This window comes from Silurus aristotelis (assembly GCF_946808225.1).
Source record: "Silurus aristotelis genome assembly, chromosome: 24".
NCBI classification, from domain to species: Eukaryota; Metazoa; Chordata; class Actinopteri; order Siluriformes; family Siluridae; genus Silurus; species Silurus aristotelis.
The window spans coordinates 8,544,197-8,564,165 of record NC_139597.1 but is presented as its reverse complement, the minus strand read 5'-3'; the positions used below and the strand labels follow the sequence as shown (position 1 = coordinate 8,564,165).

At 38.9% G+C, this 19,969-nt stretch overlaps 1 protein-coding gene and 1 long non-coding RNA gene across 4 annotated transcripts in view; one reads left to right on the top strand and one right to left on the bottom strand.

Annotated features, from left to right (window-relative positions):
* Positions 1 to 19,969, bottom strand: part of rap1b (RAP1B, member of RAS oncogene family) — a 46,992-nt gene that overhangs the window by 12,220 nt on the left and 14,803 nt on the right. For all 3 annotated transcript variants that reach the window (XM_083528167.1, XM_083528169.1, XM_083528168.1), the window contains exons 2-3: positions 5,930 to 6,011; positions 394 to 462 (exon numbers count right to left, since the gene is read on the bottom strand). In XM_083528167.1, the coding sequence (XP_083384293.1) occupies positions 394 to 462; positions 5,930 to 5,989 (129 nt within the window). In that variant the 5' untranslated portion in view covers positions 5,990 to 6,011. The remainder of the gene's footprint in view (positions 1 to 393; positions 463 to 5,929; positions 6,012 to 19,969) is intronic.
* LOC310719002 lies at positions 6,114 to 19,609 on the top strand. Its single transcript, XR_014531332.1, has 3 exons — positions 6,114 to 9,117; positions 9,619 to 16,724; positions 16,805 to 19,609. It is a non-coding gene; the product is annotated as an uncharacterized lncRNA (long non-coding RNA).

Here is a 19,969-nt window from a genome sequence, read left to right as displayed (position 1 = left end):
ACACACACACACACACACACACACACACACACACACACACACACACACACACACACACACACACACACACACACCCCCTCCTTTCGGTCACATTGCTGGCACAATGCATGGTGACAAATTCACGTGCCTGCACTCATTCTAAAGGGACAAAGGGAAGTCTGGGTAGCTGTATTCTGATAGTTTAGTGATACAATAGTTGCCCTGGAGGTAAATATCAAAAAGCAGAACCAGGAATACATCCAGCCACTTGTTTCTCAAGAAGAAATGTCCACCCAGAGTGTAAATGGAATGTCCTGTTTCAGAAGTGGGGGTCATATTACATTATAAACTAAATAGAATTAAATCGAGAACCTCACAGAACACAGGTCAGGACATCACAGGACATTTACTCACCTTTCTATATGAATCTTCTATTGTGGGGTCATACTTCTCCACAAAGATCCCCTGAACAAACTGAACAGTCTGAAAAGTCAGAAAAAAAGAGCAAGAGGGGAAAAAAAAAAGATTATTATGGCATATTTTCCACTGGTACCACTGGGAACTTAATGTTAAACACTACATAGACCTAAAAGTTGAATTTGTGGTTTACATATCTTAGTACTCACTCCAACTAGCAAGAATAAGCTCTTTAAATGTCCTATAAAATTAGGGAAAGTGTGTGCACGGGTACATCTTCATTTATTTTCTTTAATCAATGACTGGGGTGCTCCAGACAAACATCTAATAACTCATCACACAGCAAAATCGATAAAAGTCTGAGTGAACTGTAATCGTTCCTCTGGCAATCAAAAAAGACTTCATGTTCCTTGAAACTGATCACATTTTAAATCCTTTGTTTAAAAATATGATTAGAGCCATCTCATTTATTAAACATTCATTTCTAATTGGTACTTGGAAGAACTGAAAAAAACCCTGATTTTATCAACAGTAGCGATGTCCGTGTGTATCAGTATGGAATGGGGTTTAGGGAAAAAGGGCAAGAGACTGATACAAGGTCTAATAGGATGCTAATGTTAGGGGTACTAAAGAAAAATTCACCCGGTGCAGCTTTTTCTTAGAAGGTACAATTATTAAAGTTAACTTTTTATACATTGTTAACATTTTTCATTGAATGCTTTTGTAAATTGTATACTTAGACCTGTACGTATGAATGTGACATTTGGTCCAATCTAAATATTAAAGAACAAAAGCAAACAACTTGTAATTGTTTCATAACTGGTGCGATAGACTGAGAAAATACAGCTGGAGGGGAGCAGCCAATAAGCCACTGTTACAAACCAGTGAGGATATTAATGCTGATTTTAAGTGGATGCTGCTAGTATATCGAGGGCGAGGACAGTTAAAGCAAGAAGGAGAAAAACACAGGTGTGTATTGTAATTTGTGTCACCTACATTAGTTGCATAGTTAAAAAAGAAAAAAAAATAAGAAATTCCTTAATACTTTTAAATTGAGACTGTAGGTGGATAAAAAAAACCCTGCTGCACATAAATGTACTTGTTGATAATTGACAGACGCTGACATGAGACCCCTACACGCTTGAGCACTTCAATGTTTCCATAGAAACTTCCAGGCTGAGGAGGGGAGATATGATGTGGGAGACCTTTGATCATTCCTCTAAACACGTAATAACCCCAAAAGACGGCAGTGACTTAATAATGACTGCAGTGCGTTGATAAGTTGCTTCCACCTCTCTCACATATTTAGAGCTCTACACAATACAAAAGTAATTAAGATGCTGATTATTAGTGGGAGGCCAAAACAGACAAGACAGACAGACACAGAGAAAGAGAGAGAGAGAGAGAGAGAGAGAGAGAGAGAGAGAGAGAGAGAGAGAGAGAGAGAGAGAGAGAGAGAGAGAGAGAGAGAGAGAGAGAGAGAGAGAGAGAGAGAGAGAGAGAGAGAGAGAGAGACGAGTAAAATATGCAATCTCTAGTGTAAGAAAATTTTAAAGAAAAACCCCTTTGAGGACTTGCATAAAAACCTTTATAATAAACATGTTTCTCTTCAGTGGCATCCAAGATTTATTTAGTAATGGAATTCCAAGTGGACTATTTATCAAAAATGTAAATATATTTATTTATTTTATATATTTTTTTAATTATTATTATGGCAGAAAACGTGTGCGTGAAGTATTACATGCAAAAAGAATTAACATTGCTTCTCACTTTTTCAACTTTTTCAAACTAAATCTAAATAACTAATATGCATATAAAATGTCTTGATTAAATATGTATTTTGAAAACATGAGAACAATGGTTTGCTCCTGTGCTGTACATTACCAGTAGAAATGTGCCTTATGAGAGACCGACACGCAATGCCCTAATAAAATACTAATTAACCAATCGCATCTGCCAGCACAATCAGCATCTAAGCACGAACTAGCAGTGCCTATAAGCTAATGTCATGTATATATGTTCTTAAAAGGTGTCAAATTATGACCGGTCTAAATATAAAATCTACTAAACACTGGACAAGAGCCCGAAATACAGCCCACCGTGTGTGTGTGTGTGTGTGTGTGTGTGTGTGTGTGTGTGTGTTGCAAGTCGACTATAGTGGGTGATATGTGCTAAAACAGCCGGATCTGGCTGATGGATGCATGAAAGAGGGTCAACAGAGAAAGACCATGCTTTGTGCATGTGTATGACTTGTGCTGTTAAGTATCCTCATTGTACTGCACAACCTGCCACACACTCACCATCACAATCTCACACACACGTCTCTCACCACCTACTTAGCCAAGGTCAACAGTTATTAAGTAAACATACACTGACAAGCTGTCAAAGTGTGCCATATATGGCCAGAGAGAGAAAGAGAGTGAGAGTGTGGCATATAAATGCAAGGTACACCAGCAGTCTAAGATTGGGTAGGAATGCTTTGTGTGTTAGTGAGCGTGTGGGTGACAGACGTTGCTCGACTCTCGGAGATCAGATCGAATCTATTCCACGCTAAAGCGGAAATCCTTTGGCTCTCTCTGTCCACACAGTGTGTAACAGACTGATTTTGGGATTGAAACCTGGTGGCACAATTAAACACTGTACATGTTCTTACAGCTCAATGAATTAAAAACACATTTAAAGAGATTAAAACTGTCACACTTCTCTTGTAAGCCTTATGGTTCAAATGGCACAATATTCTAATTAGCAAAATAATAATTCTTGATATTTGGATTTGAGATAAAATTAAAAACAATGTACTACATAAAAGAACATGTAATGTGAAAACATCCTACTGTCCACAAATCACCTACATAGCTGTCCAACCGCTACAATCACACACACACACACACACACACACACACACACACACACACGCTACACACCAGAATCACAGGAAAGCAGCATTTTAATCTACAAATGCCTATGTGGCAATTATCACAATTCAATTTAATCTTCTGCAGTTTAGAGCCCTTACACTCAGTGTTAGATCTCATTTAAAGCTGTAGCCACTGAAACTGAGTCACAGACACACAGCCATTTGAAGCTGCAAAGGCAAATGTCCACAAATGTCCAACATGAAGTGGGGGGAAAAAGATTTCATTGAAATGGATAATTGCACACCATCCCCCTAAAATTCTCCACATTCTTTCCTGTGCCACTTTTCTTTGATTGCCTGTGTGTGTGTGTGTGTGTGTGTGTGTGTGTGTGTGTGTGTGTGTGTGTGTGTGTGTGTGCACTGAAGAGAGAGACTTTGACATGACATTGAAATCATTCTCAGTGTTACACAGACGTCTATAGGAAATACTTCAGTTAACACTTCATTCACAGCAGCTAATTACAGAATTCTCTCTCTCACACACAGAACTGCAAACTAACTGCACCACAAAAACTATATTCAGCCATACGTGGTTCTTCCCCCGAACTGTTATAGATATAGATGCAGGCACACAATTGTATAGGATGCCTTTGTATGTGCTAGCATTACATCTTCCCTATAAAAGAAGACCCAAACCTGTTACATGACGATGCACGGATCGAGCTCCATGAAGATATACTTTACATGGGTTGGAGTGGAAAATTCTGAGTGGCCAGAGCTCTGAACACGTTTGGGATGAATTGGAAATCTGACTGCACCCTCATTACCTGACTTTACTAACACCCTTGTAGCTGAATGAGCACAAATCACCACAACCACACTCCAAAATCTAGTGGAACATCTTCCCAAAAGAGTGGAAGTGGTCAGGTTTCCACAAACTTTTGCACATACACAGTGTAAACAAATACACACAAATAAGGCTATGTAAGATGTATCCTAGACGTCCATACTGTATACCACCTGACAAACTGAGACCCACAGCTAACAAGTGTTCTACGCCTCACATACACACAGAGCGCACTATTATACTGTTACAGGACATAAGGTTAACCTGACGGTGTAATGATCCAATTTTACAGACGGCCTACAGCCAATGAGCATGAAGCGGAAAAGGGATTAATGCGAGTGCATTTACTCGCGGAAGGCCTTTCACGCGGAGCTGCACAGAGCTCCAAATAGAGCTAATGGACAATAAAAGTCTGTGTGCTGTGCACAGAGAGCGCTCGGTCATCGCTGAAGAGAGGGTCCGCCATTAACACGCCCTGCACAGACAGACACGCGCACACTTGTCAGTGGATGTAAATGGATAGAGCCATTGTGGCGGCTTTCCAGGAATTTCTATTTAAAATCAGAAATAAATTGAGTAAAGTGTTAAGTGAGGATAAAGTCCTTGAGAGTCAGTTTTATTCTCCATGTTGGCATTTCCTTTTGAAACAGGAAGTCACAGCCACCGTGTGTAGTGCTTAACATTAACACAACGTTCAATGCTAAAGGTTTAGAAACATGAAATAAATCTATATGAAGAAGACTTGATTGGGTATAATGAGGGATTCATGTAGTTGAGTGAGGAAAACATTCCAGCATGCCAAAATTGTTCTGGGACAAGCAAGTTGTTCTAATTCCAATTTATTGGAAATGAGTTTTTCTGGAAGTAAAGAACTTTAAAATGAAAATACATCGTCTATATAAATAAATGGTCAATATCAAAGTAAAAATGTACGCAAGTCTCTAAAACACCAATTTTGATTTCAAAGAGAGTTTCAAAGCAAATCAGACTCATATAAAACACTGCTCATCAGGACCCCGGTGATTTTTTTTGTTTAGCTATAACCACATTTAACAGATGCAAAACTACTCTTTTCTTTAAAAGGAACCATACTTTTTGATTTGATTATTTCTGATGAAGACGATCATTGATACTGCATGTTTTTTCCAGTTCAAAATCCCCCTTTTTGTTTGCGTCTCTTTAAAAAATGACTCAGAGGAAACACAGTCTTTGGTATTTTAGTGAAACAGAGTGCCTGCTGTGCTGTTACTATAACTCATGAAGAAGTCTCCAGTAAGGCATTTGCAGAGTCATTCTGCTGCATCTTTGACTCAGCATGCCGAGTCTAGATAGCACCCGGCTATGTTTTCTCAGAGCCTACTGGTGACCCGGATGAGTGTCCGAGTCCTACATAGCAACGCCGATTCTCGCATGACAGTCAGGATTCCTCGACGCTCCGTGAAGAACACACTTCTTTGTCAGGTTCTTGTTAAAGAAAGACACACAACTGCACTATGGCTTTGATTTAATGTGCACTTATCGAGCAGTAAGTGAGCAGCTGAATGCAGTCCCATTGAAAGCATCAGCCTGTTTGGTGAGAGATGATTCATAGCAATTAACAGTCAAATTGGAAAATATATTCGCTGGCCAAATACAACAGCGGATCTGACTTATTAGATATGGAAACGGTAAACCTCGGTGCTTACGCATTAGACATGGTCCTTTATTTACCTTATATAATATAATATAATATAATATAATATATATATATATATATATATATATATATATATATATATATATATATATATATATATATATATATATAAATAAATAAAAGAACTACTTACCAGTGCAGACTTGCCGACACCTCCTGAGCCGAGGACTACTAACTTGTATTCACGCATCATGCAGTGTGTGTGTGTCAATCACCTGAAAAAACGGGGAAAAAACAAAAAATTTGTATTAGCATTTTATCAGACTTTTGCATTTTAATCAATAATTTAATACGGTTTAGAGTTCTGCATTCCGGCCTTTTTTTAATTTTTTTATCCTATATCTAGATTGAAAATCTTAAAAAAAAAAAAAAAAAAAAAGAAAAATCCACACACATTTACACTTGTAACTAAAGTGCTAAATCCCAGAAATCTGACCGCTGTAGCATACACACACACTATGCAAAAAAGATTTGAACATGCTAGATCCCCTTTTCATTTCCAGGTCTTACATGCAAAAATGTGAGCGATTTTGCATGCCATTTTTAATTTTGTAGTAAAAAAAAAAAAGCGCCAATGTCAGCAGCCACGGGCTGTGTGTGTTGTAATATAACAAGCTGAGCAAGATTTTGAAAGTCTAATGTGGTTTGGAGAGACTCAATAGACTCGAGACGTAGGGGATGAAATATGCTTTTAAGAACTCGGACACAATCCCAATATAATTCCGATTCTCAAGAAACGCATGAAGCAACCAGGTTCAAACAGGGTCAGAGACGCATTCTACGTAAAACTATGACGTCTTTCTAAATAAAAAGGCAAATAAACCCCCTACAGATATATTATGCCACAACAGTGGATAGATACCGTAATCTCCGGACTATTAAGCGCACCCAAATATAAGCCGCACCCACTGAATTTGACAAAGATTTTTATTTTGAACATAAATAAGCCGCACCTGTCTATAAGTCAGTGTCTACACTGAAACTAAAACTTTACACAGGCTTTGATAAAAGACAGTGTCTGTTACACGGCTTGTATCTAAACAGTAGCCCACCAAGAAAGTCATTGTTCACCGTCTTCCTCCTTCCTTTTACAACAATTTCTCTCGGGAGTTTTTCTTTTGGCATCGTCGTGCGTTTAAAAATCACCATCGGTGAATCTTTTCTCCCGATGCCGTGCAGCTCAGAACACAGCTGAGGTGTGTTTTTTCATGCCCGGTTGTTTTCAGCGTGACGAATGATTCGCATTTTCTGTTGACAGTTCGAGTGAGCGGCAGGTCAAACATCAAAGGAACCTCATCCATATTTATGATGTGCTGCGGCCTGATTCAGTGGGAGCGCATCTGATTTAATATAAAAAAGGTTTAATAGGTCTCACCTGAACCCGTTCGGCAATTTTATTGGTCCCATGTTATGGGGCTCAGTTTTTTTGGCTTGAAGCTTGTGAAACTGGGAAAAAACCCAGGAAAAATCCATGAATTAGCCGCTTCATTGTTTAAGCGTGGGAAAAAAGTAGCGGCTTATAGTCCGTAAAATACGGTATGTAAATTAATAATTAAATTGCTACATTATATATTTGAACTGCTTAATCAGCTTAATTGTGGTTAATACATTTGAATGGCTGTTTCAAATCATACAAAAAAAAAATGAAGAACGTGAAACATTTTTCAGTCAGTGTTGAGTAAAACCGTATCACTACTGGGGCTCTAACAGCTTTGTGCACAGTGCATGAACCTGGAAATTTCTGATCAGGTATCATGTGCGGATTTGAATATTAAAGTATGGCAAGCAGATTTCGGTCTGCATTATAATAAGTGTAAACTGACTGCATAAAAAATAAATAAAAAGGAAGATAATCAATGCAATAAAATCTTTATACAATATAAGCCTGTTGCCGTTTCTGCCCTGAAACTTCTGTAACATTGATGACATAAAGTGGTTGTGAAATGTGAAAGAGTTATCTTTCAACTATCAGATAGAGGCGAGATCCGCTTCTTTTTATTTTTGCTGAAGTGTTAATCTATCTGCTCGCTACTAGAGTTGATGTGTGAAGTTTCCGCTAACAGAGGGCGAGGGCCTGTATTTCACTACAAGCATGCAGATTCGAGAACAAAAGCAATAACATGCCACTCCTCTGCACTTGCTCAACAGGTCACAGATCTTACAGAAAGTCAAGTGGGGGTTTTGAAGGTTACTGTTCAGAGTAGGAATAGGGGCTTAACAAACCAATCTTCAACACTACACGTGAGGAACACAAACACCTCTGTTAACACTGTGGTAGAGCGCAAAATAGCTCACACACACACTCACACACACACACACACACCCACCCACCATCAAATGCAGACTCTGGTGCTCAGTTGTGTTTTTATTTCTTATTTCCTTTGCAATTTTTTAGTTCGCACTAACTGTGGTTCTACTGATAATGCACGAATCATGATCACGAACAAATGAATCAAACACGATCATTCGCCGTCGCTCGTCTGATCCACTCCAGAGCTGATTGTGCATATGGTTAAGGAGAGAATCAAATGAGAAGAAGCTTGCATCAGATATGAGTGGCCTTTAGTGGGCATCATTGTGGTGTCTGGTGCCAGAATGCCCAACACAGGATGCTCAAAGAGGGGTGATTAACAGGACGCACACAGCACTCAGATGGCCTCGTTACTATTGCGTTCAAGTCAAGCAAATCCCCTCTCCATCTGATTCCAGTGCCTTTACACTGAACTTAAATAGCTCCCGACCAAAGAACAAATCTTCTGCTGTCATCTGATGATCTGCTTTCCATTTACACTGGCATGAGGAAGGCAGCGAGTGAGAAATGGGAGTGGGAGAAAAATGGGTTTACTCCCGGGAAACGGGTTAAAAGAGAACGGGAGGAAAAATTTAACCTCTTTTTTTGACATGCTACATAAAAATGTTGGGAAACAAAACATTCCTGTAAAAAAGACAGATGCTACAAGTGTAACAGAAATACTTTGTATGGTTTATATAAATATTGCATATATACAAATAGACCACTATTTTAAAGAATAAATCAAGCTAGGTGTTTAAATTAAGATTTTATTGTTGACTTGACACCTGTACTATCAGCTTTATTATATCATTTTTCCACTGGGAAAAATATTTCCATATGCATGTAATCCTATAAAAAGCAGACAAGCTGCCACCGGTGTTTTCAGGTCATACCCCAACAATTCAAACAAATCTTTAAAAAAATACAAATAATAATAGATAAAAATAAATACATAGCAGGTTGACAAATGTTTTTTCTCCTGACAAATCAATTAATTATTGGGGGAATTTGTAAAAACACAAAATACAGTGCTGTTGAAGCAATCTGTCCTGCTAGACAGTAAATTTAAGAAACAAATTCATATAAGATAAAATAATAATCAGTAAGTAACATTAGCAGTCGACCGATGTGGGTTTTTCTCTCGCCAATGCTGATATTTAGAAACCAGGGCAACCGAAAAAATAAAGATGTTGGCCGATTTTCAGGTTATTAATATGATGTGATGTAGAAAATTGATTAAATTAGACATTTATAGAACACCACAATGCGTATGAGCTCCAGTCGGCTTTAGTTTTTTTTCCAGAGATGCCGATTTTTTAAATAATAAAAAATAAAAATGCCAAAAATCGGCCCGATTAACCTCTATATATAGGTTAATCACCAGTATGCAATGCAACAACAACAACAAAAAAAAAATATATATATATATATATATATATATATATATATATATATATATATATATATATATATATATATATATATATATATATTATATTTATATATTATATTTATATATATATCTGCAGAAAGTCTATTTTTGTGACATTAAACTTCCGCTCAGTAAGTAAGACAGACATGTTTCCACTTCTTGGACAGTGTCTAAACGAATGTTGCTCGTCTCTCAAATCAAATATAGCTACCTTAAGAGTCAGTGCTAATTAATCAGTTACTTTCGAGGCCGTGTGTTTTTTAGCAGTTTTTGTCCTTTATTTTATAACAGCACTCGCTTCAGCTATGCTAATACAGTAATAGCACTCTTCAGCTAACCTAGTGCCTTCAATAATAACCATGCTTATTTTTTGCTTAGAGAAGGCAAATTTACAGAGCAATATACTATAGATATGCTCTAAGTTTGACACAAATAATTGCTTGGTTACATTAATACCAATTCAACATTTCTCAAATGCAACAGCCTTTTTGAGATTTTTGCTGATCATCTGCATCTCTTCATGACCACGATTTTCTAACGGCCTCTTCCAGCTTGATAATGCACCATGCCACAAAGCAAGTCATCTGGTTCCGTGGACATGTAAACGAGTTCAGTGGGCTTTCAGGGCACCGAAAAAATCCCCAGGAATTATGTGACGCATTTAAACCAACACTGAGCAGAATCTCAAAATACATTTTCCAACATCTAGTGGAACATCTTTTGGCCCTGGCCAACATTAAAATTTTAAAACCTTTATGAAAGTGTGTGTACATTTCCAACGCTTCACCTGCAGGGGAATTTCTTTCTATTGCAACTATGAAATTAAGGCAGAACATGAAATCAGCTTATAGAAATTTGACTAAGTATCAACTGCCTTAAGAGTTTGTGCATTTCACTGAGAGGGAAGAACCTCTATTATAATCAGCAACCGGGCTCGCTCAAGTATATTTTTGCTGCATAATTGCTTGCAAATAATTTTGCCGATGTAATGAGAACCCCCGATGAGAATTTTTTGGCGTATTCTCACGATGAGTACTTGTGCCTTCTTTGCCTTATGGTGATTGGTTGGATTGTAACAGGAAGTGGTACAAAACCGCCACATTTCTTGTGGCGTCTAAAAGTGAGAGGTATCAGACTCTGCAAATAACCTGCCATCAGTAAAATATCAGTCAGAAACACACCTAGGAACTTTCACACTGCATAGTCGACTGAGCAAGTAACAAGAGAGGGCAGTTTATAACGCACACAAATGTTAATATTAGCGCTAGCAAAGATGCAGCATACTGATAAGACCAGTTCTAAATCTTGAGCCTGTCAGCACTTGAAACACCCTTTCAGACAGCCTTAATCTTTTTTTCAGAACTGAGGTACTGGGATGTTGGCTGTCCTTTGATTAAGACTTTTCACACCACTCATGACCATGGAATTCGGAGTACAGCAGACAACTCTGATGCCTTAGTCCATGTGAACAATCAACACTTTCAACTGCTCCGTTTTCACTGAAAAATGCATGAGCACATTTTAGATGTTTACAGGCCAAGCAGCAAGATGTTACTTGAAATACTGTTTGTTAAGTAATTACCTTGCCAAAATTACCAATTTTACTTGAGAGCAGACGATGTGGGAATTTCAGAATCGTTTTAACAACCCTGCTCACCAGAGCATATATACATGCATATAGGTCAGCCCTCGGTTATGGGAACTGGATCTAAACTACACACAGTGAGTCATGTGGTTTTGTGCTTGAAAAGAAGTGTGTTTACGCGGATACAAACAGATTGTAGGGGGTGGGGCTGGGTTCATGCACAAATGCATGCTAGAGTAGTAAGGAAGAGTTTGTTTCTCTTTGCGATCTCCTGTTCAAACTCACTTCCAAGTGCAGACTAATCCCTGTAATACTACAGTGCTGCCGAGTTCTTCTATAAGGTGGTGTCGAAATAACTGTCCAAAACAGAAGCTCCGGTGGCAATTAATTGCAATTCGACTCAGTGTTTATATTAATAAACGAACAGATCTTACACAAAAAGACCTCATATGGTTTATGCTTTATATTATTGGAAAACCTTTCTTAACTGTAAAGAGTCTCCACTGTCAGTACTGTGAAAGTTTGTTAGGCTTTCAAGTTTTGAGTCAGAGGAAGGTCTAAGACGCAAAACTTTGACGTCACTTCTTCAGAGATTATAAAACAAATGTTTGTTGAAGATTTCTGATAGCAATTAGTCACTTCTTGATTTCTCTTTGCAGTTTGTTTTGCTCTCAGCATTTTTACAAGAGCCTGGTACTGAAACAGAAACTGTGTGACCTCAAGATTCAAAGGCAGCCTGGGTGTTGAGTCAGGAAGAGGATACACTCTCTTTAAAAGAATCAAACCATTTCTGTGTAAATGTTTGAAAGGATTTTCATGTAAAATGCAGTTTTTCACTCATGTAAGGGGCACAAGGACCTGTTTACGATTGTTCATAGGGCTTTTTTTGTACAGGTCAAATGAAAAGGCATCCACAAGGGAATCGATACGAAGTCCTCACACACAAGTGTGTTATTACCAGTCTACAGCACCAGGCTGATGGCACATAAAGGGGAAATCCCAGTAAATGTGAAACTGATAGCAAAAACAAGTTAAAATTACTTTTGAAAGCTACACTCCAAGAACTGTTTTTCTTATGAATTCCTTATGAACTCTTATGAATAATCATTGTCTTTTCCTTGTGACCACCAACTGTATCTTGATTGTTAATCTTGTTTATGGTGACATCAATGTTAATATGGAATACACTTTTTTTTTTTACACATCTTTTTAGATATTGACCCCGGTCCTAGCACAGTGCAGTGTGTAAGATACACAAGGTTTTCTATGCAGTGCACATGTGTGATTTTGGAAACATGTCATCCTTACACAAGTATGACAAGAGGTTGAGGTCATCAACCTTCTGGCTGTTTCTATGGTAACATCCACAGTATAGAGGGTGGCAACATGGCTTCCAAACTACATATGTGCACTGCATAGAGATCATCATGTATTATTACACACTATGTAGTGCACCATATAGCCAATAAGTTAAGGGTTGCTAACTATAGAGCTAGCTTAGCTATTCTGGCTCTTTATTTATAAACACATTTACTAGATTACGCATTAGCTCCCATGCTTATTATAATAGCTTTTGCTGAATCTGCTGGAGGACCTCCTGCAGTACAAACGTCATTTTGAGAGTTACACACTGCACCCCTTCATATTTGAACTGAAGAACATGTTTCTCTCCTGACACTGATTTTATGACTAGACTTCTGGCAATGATCCCTCATCTTTATCCTTTCGTCATATTTCTGAGAAGGCGACAAGGGCATGCAGGATAATGCTGGAAACCTTGAGATGATTTAAGCCTTGTGCTATAGAAATGTACTAAGCACCAACCTTTTTTTTCCTTGCTTTCTCACAAGGGAGACGAAAGGTCACACGGCTTCAATAATTTTAGATTTATATGGCTCAGTGTTTCTTCAGTAAAGAGGATATAAGTCAATAGACATGAGTGACCCCAGTGTCTCAGGAGAGTTATCTGGAATGCAGGAGCATCCGTTAGATCAGCCATCATTACAGTCTGCACAAGTAGGTGCATTATGAATCATGTCATACACTGACTCATGCTAAATACTGAACAGGTTTAAATAAAAAAAATCAGTATTAATCACAGACTATATAAACAAATGTTCACATGAGAAGAAGATTAGTGTGTGCTTTCTGAACATCCTATTCCATATTTAGTCCCCATTTGCTGTTATAGTAACTGCCACTCTTCAGGGAAGATTTTGCCGATCTGCGTTCATTCAGCCACATGGGTATTAGTAAAGTCAGGTACTAAGGTAGAATGAGGACGCCTGGGGTGCAGCCAGATTTCTGAAATCATCTCAAGAGTTCTGATGTCAACTCTATTGAACACCTTTTGAGTGGCCTGCTATAGATCTTCCACTTTAACTCATGAAAAATATATTAAAAAGATCTCACGTTGTGCACAAGGGTATTGTCCTGCTGGAACAGGTTTGGGTTCTCCTGGTTCAAATGAAGGCACAATGTAATGCTACTTCATCCAAAGACATCCAATATAATTGTGTGGCGCACACACATCCTTAATGGGACACCAGAATGCACCTTATTCACATCGAGGTGCAAGTCAGAGCAGACAAGCAGGCACGTGCTTGGTAGGTGGAAGTAACCACATCGAACGGACAAAAGCAGAACATAAAAAAAACTTTGGTATATGAACCAATGGTGCTGGAACAGGGTGGCACTAACTCTACCCATGGTTTCACTGTACATCCCATGTTGAATAACATTAGCTCTGATAATGAAACACAAAATTGATGATACCCTTTCTGATAGGAAATTCCAAGCAGCAGGAGAAAAACACCAAACTTAGTGTACAGCAATCGATCAGATGCCCAGTTTCTTATTTTTCCTCATCAAGCCACATTAAGAAAACAGTGAGGCAAAGTCAGACACAATTTTTACCTCAGAGCTCCAAGGTCTTCTAATTTTCCTGACCAAAAATTCTATTCTAGTGAATACATAGATCAATGTTTACCTAGATATAAATACTCATGATGTGAAAGTGACCTCAACCAGAAGCCATTAATAATTTTATACTTCCTACATTCTTACACGGAATTTACTGCCAAATGATATCCATTCGCGTTTAATCTGAACACTGCTTTAGCTAGGAAAGTAGAAAAACACACTTTTCCAAACATCATCTACACAGTGATAGCAAGGAGTTAAAAAATCTTGGACTTTGGCACCTTTGTGCAAATCGTGACCGAAACATTTGCATTTGGACATGCGGCAGATGAGCTTACGTGGGAATGACAATTGGCGCAGTGATGTAATGTGTTTTCAGTATATGTAAGCACTCAAAAGCTCAAACAAATGACACTACTGGTAGTTTGTATTAGGTGTTAGGGTGTTCTTTCCATCCCCATGAAACATTTCAACGATTGCTCTGCTGACACAAATTATCAGGTTAGATCACTGAGAAACGGACTCAATCTTTTGCAAACACTTCCTGACTATGATCAGGCTTCAAGGTACCAGAAACTCTCTGTGAAACAGCTTTGCTACATATTTATGTTTATGACCTACTTAATGTATAGAAACACACTTCTGTAGCTGGTGTAAATGAAAACTGCATTTGCTTTTACACTTACACTCTCACTAGTACAGGTGTAAGAAACGCCCTATCAGGAACATAAACTAATCTTAAAGGCTGAAGGACACAGTGTGACCGTAATTTCACCCGCTTTGATAAGACCAAACCGCTAGAAAAAGCAGAGCTCAGGCAACCTAACTGACAGCTAAAAAATTCCAACCGGAAATCTGACAGCAAAACAGAGCAGCAGCCTCAGATAAAGTGATCACAGTGCAAACCCTGAACAAGCTGCTCATCTGACCGTGCCAGTAGTCAGCTGAGCTCAAGGGAAGAGGCAAGTATCGGTGCTGAAGCAGCCTGGGCATGTTAAAAGAACTTGCATGAGATAAAACTGGCACCAGCAAGAGAGCGAGACAGAGTTAAAAGCAGACTGCAGCTCAGCTGTAAAACCACGAGCACACACCAGACAAAAAGCAAATTGTGTGGACTGAGACACAGAAAAGTCCAGAATCGCTGTGTTTTAAATAAGTTGGCTAGAAATTCAACTCACTCAAGTATTGACACAGGAAGTCAAATGTCAGAGTCCTTATTCGACCATGTTATATTGCAGCTGTTAAGCTGAGAGGAGCGGTCATTGATGGATTGGTTTTTAGCGAGAGGATGGGAAATTAAAGCTAGTGTGGAAGAACAGAGGGTGGGGTCTATTCTCACATTTTAGACCTTCAAGTATTCCACTCATTAGGGCAAATGATTTAAACATGCAAATTGAGGAGTACAATAAAAATTGATCCTTTGAATCGCAAGGCAAGTCTAATGCAAAAGTTCCCAGTACTAGTCCTGGACTATCGTCTATCCTGCAAATTCTAGTGTGTGTGTGTGTGTGTGTGTGTGTGTGTGTGTGTGTGTGTGTGTGTGTGTGTTAGAACAAGGAAAACTGTGGAGAACAGGGGTACTCCAGAAACAGGGTTGTCTACCTAATGGACCAGGATTGTCTAATGATGTAGCCACAGCAGGGAATTTCAGACTGTGTTCTGTAGCACTTGTAATGTTCCAGAAATGAAGATTGTAGTTTGTTTGAAATACAGACAATGAATTCCAACAGTGAATTATTTGGCCCAAAACAGGCAGATATGGATGTCGACCCGCCTGACAAGGTAATTCTTCAACTACATGGTGCTCTCACACACCTACAACAGTACGTTGTATTAATAAATTGCAGCATATACTGGCCAATAGTCATTACTATAGGAATATTGCAAAGCTGAGATATATTGGTGCATGTCTGACTAAAATATAGAGGGATCTATATATGCACTTTAGCCAACTGACAAATTGGAGACATGCCACCGGTGGCCTTGATTCCCAATCGTTAATGCCCTGCCACTTTCAAACTGGCCTGAGATCAACAGCTGAGCCCATTACAGTTTTATCATCCCCTCCATTTCTATCCAGCAGCCGCTATTCGTGCAGTCCTTGCTGGATCCCAGGCAGCAATTAGACAAGCGGATGCTCACCAGGATAGAATCTTTAGACACAGGGAGATGAGAGCGGACCCTGCTGCTAGGAAGTCAACAGAGGCCAAGTCCCACATGGACTTAAAGACCCCCCTTGGTGTTTTCTGGCGCTATTGACCCTCTCGCTTGCGGTGCCAGAGTCGCTGAACGCCTCTTTAATGAGGAATGGGGAGGGCCAGCTGTTAAACCAACACTGCCCCAGGTCAGGTGGGGTGGTAATAAATATGCAAGACGATCACGGTCACTAGGCAACAGGAAGCGCAACAGGATTGCAGAAAGCTTATCTGTAAGCTGTTTTAAAACAGAAGAGGCTGGAAAGTAAAGGAAGTGACCTCACAGCAGAAGGAGAGTTTGAAGTTATGCCTTATTCACTGACTAAGGATCAAGTGCTCTTCAGGCAGCTAGCCTCTGTCTTAGCTCTTTATGCTCTGCCTATTAAAGTGTGTTTAATGCGGTGCACCTTGAGTTGGACAAACTCGCTGGATGTCTCAACCAGGATTACACTTTCACGATCTCCATTATCAGCATGAACGGCTTTTTCTCTACTACCATTTGTCCAGTAACCAAAAAATTTAAAATGAGGTCTTGCAATAAAGACACTTTCAGGAGTCACACTACCCAGTGGCTCAGTCAGCTCATGCCAAAAATGACATATGATGCTCCCTAACCCCATAGCCATTAGTCATGTCCATAAAGACAGGACTTGTCCAGCTCCAAGTAAATAAAGATAAATGCACAGGCATACCATATTAAGTAATACGTGGTAGGCCAAGCGTGACAAGGCTAACAAACACTGGATCAGGAAACAACTAGCAGACAGAGAGATCAGATAATGACAAGTCTGCCACTTATTAGTACAAAATCAACTCTGGTTTTTAAAAAAAATAAAATATAAAAAAAAAAAAAAAATAAGTGTTCCTTTATATTCATCCTAAATAAGATGACTTTTCAGACAATAATTACTGGATGCACAGCCCAACACTTAGACAGCTCATAAGCGACATGATCACACTGGTATTATTATGATGCGACAATAACACAGTATTATTCATATTACTACCAACACATGGCAAGGCAGTTTCGATGTCAGGCCATGAGAACATTTGCATATTTGCACCATGTGTGCAAATGTATACCAGGCAATCTAAAAGGTCCTGCTTTTATTTATGTTTTAGTCTCTAATGATTCTTTTGCTGTATTATAGCCAAAACATTTGTCAATTTACAAAAAGGTCATAATCTTAGACGATGAGTGGATAACCAATAGAGGCTAGAATCTTGATGCATGCCCGTCTGGGGTCACAGTTCACCACACCTCAGTCTGTCATCCTGTTATTCTAATTGCCTATAAATATACAGACAAATTATAGCAGTCATAGATGAATGCACTAGGTGAGAGCCAAAAAAAAAAAAAAAACAATAACTGCCGCATAAATGCGGCTGAAGTAGAAATACGCATGATTTTCCTGATCTCTCACACAGAAAAATATCAGAATGCTTATTTGTAGCGCATGCAATATAACTAGCAACATGCCACTGTGAAACAATGGGTCAGATTTTGAATGATTCACTGTGCTGCGATTGAGACAATGGTAATGACAAATGGCCATGAGTTGGGAGTGCGTGTGCCCAGCCCTTGTCACAGCAAACCTATGAATTCCCCAGACAGTAGGCAGGAAAATGTTCCTTTACGCAGATACTCTGGGGCCTGACTTCATCACCCACACCAAAAACATTTGGGGCCTCAAAACAATATGCCAAACATCTGAACAAAAAGCGTTTCGGTTCACTTTCAACTATTAAAAGTTATTTAAACTCGTTTATAGCCCCAAATAAATGCCTATACTTTTACATCAGTGAACAGCTAAAGCATAAAAACCTTTCATTTTACATCACTTCACTTGGATTATTTCAGCTTCACTTTAAAGGTGACATCTCGCTTGTACGAAGCCTACACTTACCCACAATAGTGTGAATGTAATAGCTCAAGCTCAGCAGTTCTCCCACACAGTTTTAAAACTGCAAATAAAGAAACCCATGAGACAAGTAGCACAAGTCCAATATTCGACTCAAAACCTAAGCACTTTCTCGCCGATCGTTGTTCACACCGAGCTGAGAAACTTTTGTACAATAGAGATTTAAATCCCAGTTCTGCTTCTCCGCCTTACTCGAGTATAGCGTGATAAATATCCTCCTATGTACCAAAATGCACATTCACTGAAGTGAAGAGCAACAGTTTTGTTTGTTTTTTTTTAGATCCGCTAGCTCTTGTGTCAGACAGGATAACTTGCTGGTGGAATTTAGTTTTCCTTTATATTTCCTTTTTTTCCCCCCAGTAATTAATCCAAGAACAGCACAAAGATGGATACTATGGGACGGTCTTGAGGGTCTTCCATGAATGAGAACATGGGCGTTGGCCACACTATGGGGAGAGGAAGTCTGAATGACGGCATGTGCAAAACATTTTTTCCGAGCGTTTAACAGTGTGGGGGACACACAGTATTAGCGCTGAAATGATCTGGCCTTAGAGTATCTTCTGACAAAAAAGAACAAGGCAAAAGAGAAGAGACTAAGAAAGTAATCAATTCCAAGATATGTTCTACTTCTGGTTGAGAGGATTCTGCTCATCTGCATAACAGTCTCTGAAACACTACACAAACTCTTCATTTATTAACCAGAGACTCGAGAAATATGATCAGTACTCAGCTAGACTGTTATAATGAAGTTTAGCTGGCTCGACATGTAAAACAGGCAGCACGGTCCTCTAGGTGGCCGCTACACACTTACATTTACATATTCCTGTGCTGTACGCATCACAGGTGGCTCGCTCGAATGGTCTTGAATATGCATGCAAGAAATTTTACTTTCAGAAGGCTGTCTACTAAACACCATGGTAGAAAATATGGTAAAGGACGTTTCGATGCGCTTACTTAATGATGTCGCTTTGATGAAACACTAAATATAAGTAGAATGCAAAGAGGAAACAAAAACGCATGTTTTAATGCAAGGGTGAAAATTGCTGATGAAACAAAACTGCGGATTTATCAGTCTAATGTTTGCAGCCCCTGATAAAGACGAGCTGCACCTCGCAAAATGTTCAGGCGCTGCTTAGTTATAAACAGCCTGAGGCTGAAAGAGCGTTCACAATGCCAAGCTGTAATGCTGGCAACATTAAACAGTTGAATTATCTTTATTTATCGCTTAAAAAATGTGCTACATGATTACATTCAAATGTTTTAAACCACTGAGTGGGGAAATGCATCTCGTCCTTCTCTCCTTCTCACATTTCATTTTGTCAAAAAAATAAAAAATAAATACAAATAAAATATTTAACTTCCTTCAGAGAGGTAATCCACTTAATTTCATACGGAGAACAATTACACAATTACCATACCTTTACATTATAATAACTTACGGAAAAACTGATGGAAATACCATAATGGCAAAAACAACAACAAAAAAAACCACAACAGAGACGGAAAAGAAATTCAAAGTCAAATGATGGCGGTTTGCCAATGGCGGCACACCAAAGCAGTGACAGGGGATATAGAGGTCAGAGTTCATTTAAGGTCTTTTGCTTGGTATAATCAGAGTGATGGCCTCCTGAATGCCAAAAACTCCAGCAAAAAAAATAAATAAAAAAATCAATCCACTCCGAGCAAAAACCCGGCTAGTAATGTAGTTCTAGTAAGTATACAAGCCGTAGATACGAGCTCCTTTTAAATAAAGAACTGGGATGAGTTGACCCTTAAGTGGTGTAACAGGTTTATTAAGAGGAGCATCCCGCATTCATTATTTAT